A 10,829-nucleotide genomic window follows, 5' to 3' on the forward strand; every position below is an offset into this window, starting at 1 on the left:
AGTAAATCGGAGCCTGAGAAAGCGCTGGTCTTTGTGTTTTTCCCACTGAATAGACTTAAAAATTAAATTCTTCTCTCAGAGTACATTGTTCGCCGCCTTTCAGTTTAAAGCAGGATCTCCACGCAACTCCAGATTTCAGGTCATCAGAAGTTTCTTCTTCCAAAAAGGTTTTTCAGTGAAAAGTTATTTTTCATTTACTTGTCAATAACAGTCCCTGACCTTGATGTGACCTCTGAGAGAGATTCTGAAAAGCCTTGCTGCCTGTTTCTACACTTTGTTCTACATGATACTTGATGTGACCCTCCGTGGTATTTCTTAATTATACTTTTTTTTCTTCACAACTGAAAAGTGATGAAGACCTTAAGACCTACCAAACATATTATAAAAATCATTGGCAAACACAAAAGACCAGTGTGACTTTAATTTCTAAACTGTCTTAACTTTTCTCAATAAACTTTTCGATTAAGCCTTTACTCTCCGTTTTGCTTCCAAGGAGCACAGCCTGTGTTGTCTTAGAGCAACCTTGAGCAACACTTTGAGATTGCAGAAGAGCTTGATATGACAGTATTGTAAGATGTTATCATGACATGGTGACAGTTTTAACAAATATGTAAAAAAAAAAAAAAACATTTATAAAAGTTATATACTGTAGTTTTAAGGTATTGACGGCCTTATCATGGTCGCTCTTCATTAATTCATCTGTAAAGTCAACCAGCTGACTTCGCTCAACGTTGGCCACACCAACAACAAAAATGTTTCATGGTGGAGCGTTTGTTTATTTTGATTTATTTCAACCACTGGATTTTCATATTATCTTTTTTTATTTTTTATTAGCTACTTTCATTATTTCACTTATCAATTACAATATATAGAGGAAATGTCATAAAAAAGTGGCATAAATAAAACTGTCTGAAACACAAACTGAATCCTAAGTATCTGTCTGGTGAAAATGCGACCCGGTCCTCTGTGGGAAGGCAATTTCCTCCTCTAATCTGCTCCCCCCTTTTGATTGCTCCCCAACTCAGTGTTTGAAATAAGTTCTCATTATTCCCAAAAAACAAAGAAAAAAAAAAAATCAACCGGCTGTCGGAGGATTCGTAACGGAGCCTCCAGGGCAAAAATTAATTGGTCTCACTGGAGGACCTGAAAGGCTAAGAAATGTCAAAGCCAATTAAAGGCAATAAAAACCAAACAAACATCCAGACAACACAACTTTTCCTTGAGACATATTGATAGAATGAAAAACCAAAATAAGCTGCAATTATTTTTTATTTTGACTGCTTGCTGTTGAGGACTGACTTTGGTACAAATGAGATCGTTTGTAAAAGTCAGGACCGTTTTCAACGTGAAAGTTGATTTTCTTTGCACCTTTATTACGAGGCCTCTGGAAGACATTACATTTAGATATAAAGCATTCTGTTTCATATACAAAACTTAAGGTGACGTGACATAAAAACAAAAGACTGAAATGTGTTACTCTATGTCTGAAACTAAAATGAAAATTATTCTGAAACAAATCAAACTAGAGGTCGGGACACTGAGCCAAAGTATCAATGATATCAATACCAAGTCAGTATTGGTATCGGATCAATAGGAGCAGATCATTAGCTTTGGCGGAGCTTCAGATTCAAAATTTTACATTATTTTTTTTATTGTAGTTTCTCAATTCTACCTCAAAAAATCTGTTTTGATTTGCTCCTAATTGGTCATTTTTTTGCACTTTCTTTTAGGTAAATGGGTAGAAATGTCTTTTGTTTTACTATAGTTTCTGTTTATTTGGATATGTAAAATAGTTTATATGCCTTTAAACTATGTTCAAATTCTGTCGTTTAGCAAAATGATTCAGTAAGTAAGAAACATTCAATAATAGAAAAAGTATCGGTACCTGCAATACTGGTGTATCGACTTTATCGGATTGATAACAAAATATTGTTACCTTCCCAATATAATAGCTCAAGTTATTTATTTATTTATTTATTTAATTTTGCCAAAATTGATTTTTACTTAAATCATTAACTCTTTTTTGCCAAGAGATTGTTTAGGTAAAAAATAAAAATAGGAAATCAGTTTTGGCAGAAAATTACTTTATTTTAGGAAGATGACGATATGCAGTATCACACACCTCTCCTACAAAACACGTTACTCACTTCCACCCAGAGGAGGGAAGAAACCAGCTGAATTTACCCGCCTTAGTCAACAACAGAACCAGAAATTCTAAAGTTTATGGGAACTTTTACTGCAAATGATGTCCAACCGTTGACAGCTGCCCCCTGAGGTTTATTTCACTGGGATATTTTCTGACATGTGGCAGCTGCTGTGTTGCATACTCCAAAAAATACAAAAACAAAACGGCGAATGAGTTTGGCAGATGCAAATATGAAGGACTTAAGTTGTGCAGGACAGAGGAAGGACAGCGAAGTGGCCCAGACCATCACACTGCCTCCACCATGTTCAGGGTTTCCTTCAGTGTGTTATAAGCCTTTAGACGGGTTAAAAAGGCTCTTTGGTGAAATGGTTTTTAAGCATTATCTTAAAATTTCCTGTAAACTTTCAACATTGTTTAAGATAAAAACACTTCCTGATGTTTGTTGACGTTCTGTTTCTGAAACTCTGTGGGAGTTGAATGTCGGACGCAACGACGTGCACCGAACGAAAAAGGTCCTTGAATTTCAGCTACATACTGCAGGCATCTGCTTGAATTTCGGATCCATTTTTAAACCAGAATGATTTGTAGATGATGTGGCTTAACAAACACAGACAATCTTAAAAGATTTCAAGACAGTCTGGCACTTTAGAAGTAAACGATAGCAAGTTAAATAGCAAGTTTTCTCAGAAGGATTCATGTGTCGTTCCAGTGTAAGGTGGGAGACGCCATACTCAAGATTTACAGCAACATGTGATAGAAACAAAACAAAAAAAAAGAAAACACAACTTCACATGCTGCGTTTTGGGCTCCTTCTGAGCTATTTTACATAATTATTACCTCCTGTCACAAGTGTCCTCTGAACCATATTGGACATTTTGTTTTACCCAACAAAAACTGAAACAAAGGGTCACTAAACGTCTTCCTTCAATCTGTTTCCAGCTACAAAACCCTCATTAGAGGAACTCGGACAAAACCATCCCAGCTCTCTGAGACGCCTGTTGTTTCATTCACAAGGATTCAATCAGTCGGATACCTTTGAAAGCTAACCGTGTTAAATTGATGCATTCATCACTGTGAGTATAAATGTAATGTGAGCTTTCTAAAAACATATAATCAGTTTTTTTGTCATCCAAACACATGACAGAGAATATTCTTATTTTTTAACACTAAAATATCAGCTTGCTGAGTTTTTAAAAATATCCAATAACAGATAAGTCTCCAAAAATGTTTGCAGATGACGAAAACGCAAAAATCAGTGTCAGAAAATTAGAACACTGTGAAACCGGTAATTATTGGAAACCAAGTGTCACAGTCTAATCAGATAATTAACTCAAAACACCTGCAAATGTTTCCTGAGCCTTTAAACGCTCAATCTGGGTCAGTCGGCTGCACAATCTGCTGAGTGGACAGATGTCAAGAAGACGGACACGGACGTCCTGCAGAAGGAGGGGAAGACACTGAAGGTCTTTACTAAAGAAGCTGGTTGTTAGGGCGTTCGTATCCAAGCGGTTTAAAGGAGCAGTACTGTGTGTTTTCAGACACATAGAGCCATTTTATTCCACAGTCAAATAACCGTCACCTATAGTTGTTATAAAGTGCTGTAAATATCAAACATGACTCAGAATTATGTTGCCATAGAAATGTTATGTTTCAACACTGACATGACGTTATTGATGCAAAAAGTCTCTTTCTGCAGTTTGTACCTCCACAAATGTTTTTTTTTTTTTTTTTTTAAATGCACGAAAAAATTCTTTGCCGTCCAATGCAAAAAATATAAAAAGAAAACAGTGGAAAACATGAACAGTAACATCTGAAGGAATTTAGAAATCTGTAAATAGAAAATGATAAAATAATAAATGTAAATGGCGGCATATTCAGAGAAATGCATTTTGAACAGGAGTTGATGGCAGTAGAAACACTTTGTCTCACTTAGCGTCAGCCGGGTGAAAGCTTCCAAGGAGGAAAACCTTATGAACATTTAAAATAAACATTTAAAATACACAACCTGGTGAAATTTTGTGGAATTTGCATCAACTGAGCCAACGTTTACGTATAAATAAGTATTATATAAAGCGCAAAAAAACTGACCCAGATCTGGTCTGTTGAAACATTAAAGGTAAAAATGTTTCTTCCTCACTTTAGCATCTGTTTCATTTGTGGCTGAAGAAAAAACAGCCAACATGATAAAACACAAAATCATTTAAAGAAAAGGAACAAATTGCTCCTGAATGTTTTTGGCTCTGCTGCAGTTTTACTGCTTGTGAATCAATTACAGAAATGAAGCAAATAGATGGAGCATGTGGAGCAGCTGCAGTAAATAGATGGACCTTGTGATCTTTTGTGATGTTCCCTGAATTGCAGACATGCTTTGCTTTCTCGTTTATTTCAGACCAAATTATGATGAAAGAACAAGAACTGGTTTAGATTTCATCCATTCAAACCTGGATGAGTCGAGTCGCTCCTGTTCTGAGACTTTCTTCTTACCGCAAAAAAAAAAAAAAAAAATCTAATGAACCTGTTTGCCTTGAAAGAGATTCGTAGGATATGCGGGGTTCACTGCCTGCAATGGCTTAAAAAAAGAAGAAAAAAAAAACAACATTTCGGTCTTTTAGCTTATGGGCAACATTAACATCTTTTTGTTTAATGGAAGTCAGGAAAACTAAAAGCGCAGAGCTCAGGGCCGAGAACAGAAATGTAAGTACATGACATCTGTGAGATGACGGAGCAATGAAAGCTTTTCGCTTGTGTTTTGGAGTGGCAGGACTTTTAGCGCAAATGAGTGTGTTCATTTTGTTGTGTGTGTGTGTGAAGTAGGGAGGTTGGGGGGGGGGGGTGTATATGAGGACATACTGAGGGCATATACCAGCGTGTGCTAGTTGGTGTGTGTGTGTGTGTGTGTGTGAAGGACAATCACAGCTGTCACTGTGTCCTGGCATCTGCTAAACAGTGGAACAAACAGTGTCAGTACTCCCACACACACACACACACACACTCTCTCTCTTTCACACACGCAAACACACACGCAGACAGGAGGCCCATTAACTCAGCAGATGTATGGATTCTTGAAGTTTCTCTTTGAAAGCCGGCGTTAAAGTTTTTCCTATAATAATGCCTGACGCTGATGGCGTGACGATTATCTCATGATTTGTCTCTCGGCAGACTGTGCAGTAATTTCGCTGAAACTTAAAGGAAAAAGAACAAAATATTGTTTGAAGAGCAGCAGGATGCCTGTTGAAGCTGCTAATCTTTAATCTGCACCGTCATGCCGGAGGTTCGCAGCTCCCTGTGCAATTACGCTCGCATTATTTTTGGAAATTTCCATTGGCTCGGACAATTATAAGAGTTTAATTGCTTTTTTTTTTTTTTTTTGAATGGTAAACTTGTGCCTGAAACGGAAAGTTTCTTTTCTTTCAAATCGCATGCATTTATTTTTAATCTTTTTGCCCCAGAAGCCTGCATTGTTGATATTTACTATTAACAAGTTACAGTACTTGTTAGTAGTACTATTACTATTATGGCAAATCCAAATTCCTGGTTTTCCCAAATGAGGAATTTGGCAAAACTACTAAAGCTTTAAATAACGCAGTAAAATTTAAAAAAGCAGCTGATCAGTAAGGCCCCAGAATAAGGCTGAACCATATAAGCGTTTCATATCAGTTGATAATTATCGTTAATATCTGAAACCCTTTTAAACCTGTGACGGAACCTCTCCTGTTTTACCCACAGCTTTCACTCAACATTGTTTTTATTTTTAAGCAGCAACGAAGCAAAACCTGAAACTGCTGCTGCGCGAGTTCCTCCACAGATTGTTGCTAGGTAACCAGAGAGCGAGTGAGTTGATGCCGCCCAGCTAGCTTAGCTGGCGATGAGAGGTTGAGCAGCTGAAGTCTTTCCTCTGCTGACATCTCCCAGAATGCTGTGAGGTTTGGGGTCAGTGAAATCATTGAATATTCCATCAGATGTATTATCTATTGATACTGATTACTTGTCTGATGCAATGTGTATTGTTGCTTCTTAGTAGGGATGCATGATGTATCGGCAACAACATTGGTGTCGACCACCAGGGCTGATATTAACAACTAATGCTTATTTCCATCTGGTTGCCATGGTTTCAGGATGGTGACATGTTTTTGTTTGTATTTTTTGTTTGGTCATGTGACGGTGATGGAGAGATTTTGGCGTGTTTAACTGAAGCAGAGAAGTAATTTCAGCAGTGTCGTTTGGTTTTTTTCCCCCTGGATTACAAAAGAGCAGGGAAATATTTATATCAACATCAGATAAATCTATCAGTGCATTCTTACTAAAAACAACGATTTCATTCCTAATGGAAATAAAACAAATCGAATGGCCGATTAGTGGCTTTTCAACGTGGTAGCAAAGAGCACAGCAACTCATACAGAGAACTGAATCTATGTCAGTGACCCCAAGGTCAGCGTCTGTTACGCTGACCCCAACCTCCCCAGATGCAGCGGAGCAGGTTTTTTTTGTTGTTGTTTTGTTTTGTTTTATTTTCCCCACAACGTCCCCAAAAATACTGTTTTCAATAACTGTCCATCCAGAGTTTGGTACTGAATGTTTGAGTCCAGCTAATGACGGATGAAAGGATCAGATCAGTCCTGCAGTGTTTTATGGTTATATGAGGAACAAATGATGATTGAATTAAACCATAAAAACAGAATGTTTGTCAAACCGCGACCAACCTTTAATGTGTCGCTCATTCTGCAGGCGTTTATTCTTAGAACAACAACAACAAAAAAAACAGAACAGTTGTGGTTAGTTGGATATTTCTTTGTAACAGTACTTCTTGGTAATAAATGTTACTTTTTTAGAAAGTCTGTGTATTTCCTCTCCTTTGATTGTGTTGTAATTGCGACGCTCTGATGGAAATGCATTTTATTTTCTTTAAAATCCCACAGATTAATTAAAATCTTTTTATCGAGAGAATCCTGGCAGGCAGAGGGTTACAGAACATTCGTGGCAAAAGCAGAAAAAAAAATTAACACTGTCATAAATAAATTCAATTAAAAGATTCCTCTGTTGGAACACTTACAGACAAGATGATCAACATCAATAAGAAAAGCCTTAGAGAAACATTTAGAGAAAACGGCTTGACGCAGAACATTCTGAAAGATGAATAGACTTTAAATTCTAATGAACGTTTAACACTGGAACTGGAAGACATTTTAAATATCCAAAATAAATAAATAAAACAACATAAACGACAAAATTAATCATAAAATCTCTGTAAACAAAATTGTCCTTAAAATAAGGGCCTATTTGAGACCAAAACACCAGACTGAGGACTTTTATCATCCAGTTTTTGGTAGAGAGAGGGGAAAGAGGAAAACGATAAATCATGCAAATGGAAATGATTGAGCTCGTTTTAATCCACCGCGCAATTAATCGATGTATTGCTTATTGCGACACGCCCACGTTTGAAAAGAAAAAATAAACTGAAAAAAAAATCTGAATCTACTCGTTAGACGCTGAAAGATTCACATCTCTAATCATTCCGTCTGAAAATCATTAAATAAACAACTTAGTGGTTTCAAAAATAAAAAGGTCTGATCTTTACTCAACTCTGACTGGGGCAAAGATTAGGGTTAGGCTTGTAATCGTTGCGGTTAAGCCTTGATGCGTATCTCAAATACGTCCTCTGGGATTCCTGTTGTGTTAAGAAAAAATATGTAGAAGCGGGAGTGTGAAGGTTGGGGGCATCACTCAGAGACATCGTGAAGTGTGGGGGGGCCAGGGTAGAGAGGCGAGGAGGGCAGGGAATCGAGTGTGTGCATCGGGGCAGGGTGGGCATTCGATGGGGGTCACGGCCACCAACTGACCTGCTCGGAGAGCTGCTTGCCTCTGAGGAAGAAGCCCAGCAGGCAGCCGATGACCACGGCCAGAACGGACAGGATGAGCAGGCCGTTCTGCTTGCAGACGTTCTTCACTCGGCCCCACACTTCCTCCAGAGCCAGCGCCATCCTCCTCCTCCTCCTCCGCCGCCACCGACGGTCTCGACAGCAACTTAGCAACTCCCCTCAGAGAAAACCACCGAAGCAAGCCCCCGTCTTTAATCTGTTATTCAGCCATGGAGATCCGGTCGGGTCAACCACCGCAGCAAACCGGGGAAGGAGAGACGCAACGGAGGCTGTGTGCAGTGGGTGGGGGCGACTAGTGGGAGGCAGACTGATTGAGGAGAAAGTGGGCTTTAAAAAGCACACACACAAAAAAAAGAAATTAGGAAAAACGAAACAAAAAGGGATTTTAGTAATTAAAAAAATGTGAACGAATTAAATAGAGATCCCAAAACATGAAAGGTTCAGGAGGTTTTTGAGCGTCTCCCCCTCCGGGCTTCGTCCGGCAGTACTTTACATCAAACCCTCAGCATCCCACAGACACACTGATTCCAACCTCTCCCTCTCTCATCCCTCGTGCCCTGCAGGCCACATTTCTGCCGGCGGCCAGCAGGGGGCCCCGCGACAGCTGGTGGTATTGTCATCAGGGTTAATACTACGATCCTATTAGGCATGGTGCAGTACGACTCAGATCTAAGGCTGGATTAGAGAGCTCTCTGAACAATTGGACAGCAGATTGGTCAAGGCCACCAAGCATGACGAGGACGGGAAGAGAGGAGGGGGCCATTTGCGTCGTGCGCATGCTAATGACATCTGAATCTACAGGAAAGAAGAAAGAAGTGAATTCAATTTTATGGATTTCTTTCAGAAGTGTGTAGGTAGCGAGCCATTAAGTCCTCAGCTTCACAGCTTGTTCTGTGCGAGTACAATGTCAGCTGGAAGGCTGTGGAGCTATAATCACAGTGCTTCAGCCCTTTAGAATACTGATTTAGAGCCATACATGAAAAACAACACAGGTAGTTTACTTCATACTTTTTTCTTGTAGTTTCTTATAAGAGTGTGAGAATTAGGTGGGTTGAAATGGTTTAGCAACAGCAATAACACCAAAACAAGAAGCAACATTTTGTGACACATCACAGCCTAAAAACTGAGTGTCGTATCGGGGTGTTTTATGTTCTTCCTACGGTTCTGGTCACACACATTTCATTCAGCTGAAGTTCTTTAACCCCTCCAGCGTTTCCTCAGGTGTCCCCCAGGGTTTTGTCCTCGGGGCCCCTACTATTCATCATCATCATAACCCCTTTGCAACATTTTTCACAAATTTGGAGTTAATTTCCACTGCGAGGCTGATGACACCCAGCTCTGCCTCAACACAAAACCCTCCGTCACGCTTTAGCCCACCTTCCTCAGTGATTCCATCCCTGAAACAAAAACGTTTGCGCATTAAACTAAAAGTTCGAGTCATATTTCATAAAAAAATTTTATTACTGAAGGTAACATAGTTACTTTATTATGCATAAGATGGCGCTATGTACATCGAAAACTCATAATATTCACCCTTTAAATGGATTCAAGTGATTAACACCAACCAGGTGAGTGTGTGAACTCGCCTCTCGGCTTGTGTACCTGGTCTGTTGGAGGACAGAGTTACGTTAAGAGCCGAAAACGAACGCAGTGCGGCTCAATGTAGGGCTTGTTCAGTGAGGCTGGAGGGAGTCCAAGGGAGAGTAATCAGCAGAGAACAGTCAGGCTGGTAATTAATCATGAGCCTGTGTGTTTGATTAATAGTAAGTAATAGTAAAATTGAACCACTGCCTGCACCTTCAGAGAATAAGTAACTTGTGATAGAATAATGAAGATTCATTTCTCTGGAGTAAATCCATAACATCCCAGAATGATTTCTGTCTGATCAAAGTCTGCTTCATAAAATATGACTCGATTATTGGCAACAGGTACGTTGACTTGGGTAGCAAGATTGATTTCAGAGTGCTGTGCAGGGAAAAACAAACTGAGGTAAAGATTAATCGATTAAAGTAGGAACTACATCAAAACAGTAATAATACAATTCAACAGAGAGCATTCAAACCCACAGCAGGGAGCTAGTGCTTCCATTTGATCTATTTTTGAGGTTTTCATGTTCTTGCCACGTAGGCACCATTATATTAATTTAATACGATATAGATAAAAATGTACAAGTGCCCATGTGTCCTGTGTTGACAGTAAACTGTAAAAGACATTATGAGGCGGTCAAAAATGAGGCCAAAGTGGTTGATGACAACAAATTGTCTTTGTTCGTTCTGCATACTGTGTTTTTTTGTGTTTGTTTTTGTTTTTTTTAGCATCAGTAAATCTAGTTGAGTCATAAAAATGTACATTTGTTTTTGTAAATTGACATTAAAATACCAATATATACTGCCTGGGTTATTCTACATCGCTAACAAGACTCTTTAAAATACTTTTTCTGTTTCTTTTTAAAAAAAATGTATTAATGTTTTTTGTTTTTATTTTACAGTGTAAACTTTATTTAAACAGCACCTTCTACACATATAATTCCAAAGTGCTTTACAGAGCTCAGGAAAACTGCTTACAAAATCAACAAGTGGCACTTAACTAAAAGTTTGTCCAGAAGAGTGACGTGGAGAGACGGAGGGTGTGGATAGAAGAATTTAAGGAATTTAAGGAATTTAAGTCTGCTATTAAGTTTGTTTCCATTTCCAAACCATCGGACATCCAGGCAGTGTTTGTTTCCCGTAGAGGGTTTCGGTCTAACGCTGCTCAATAAACCTTTGTCATTCTGCATCAGTCCAAAGGAAAATCATAGACCTAAAGAG

The 10,829-nt window shown here is 38.8% G+C and overlaps 1 protein-coding gene across 1 annotated transcript in view; it reads right to left on the reverse strand.

Annotated features, from left to right (window-relative positions):
* The window catches only part of slc1a7a (solute carrier family 1 member 7a), a 36,920-nt gene extending 28,796 nt beyond the window's left edge, over positions 1 to 8,124 (reverse strand). Inside the window, exon 1 of the mRNA XM_015008644.2 lies at positions 7,984 to 8,124. Coding sequence (XP_014864130.2) covers positions 7,984 to 8,124 — 141 coding nt within the window. The remainder of the gene's footprint in view (positions 1 to 7,983) is intronic.
* Positions 8,125 to 10,829: the final 2,705 nt, after the last annotated feature.

This window comes from Poecilia mexicana, unplaced genomic scaffold, assembly GCF_051168715.1.
Source record: "Poecilia mexicana isolate PSO_F unplaced genomic scaffold, ASM5116871v1 scaffold_17, whole genome shotgun sequence".
Taxonomy (NCBI): domain Eukaryota; kingdom Metazoa; phylum Chordata; class Actinopteri; order Cyprinodontiformes; family Poeciliidae; genus Poecilia; species Poecilia mexicana.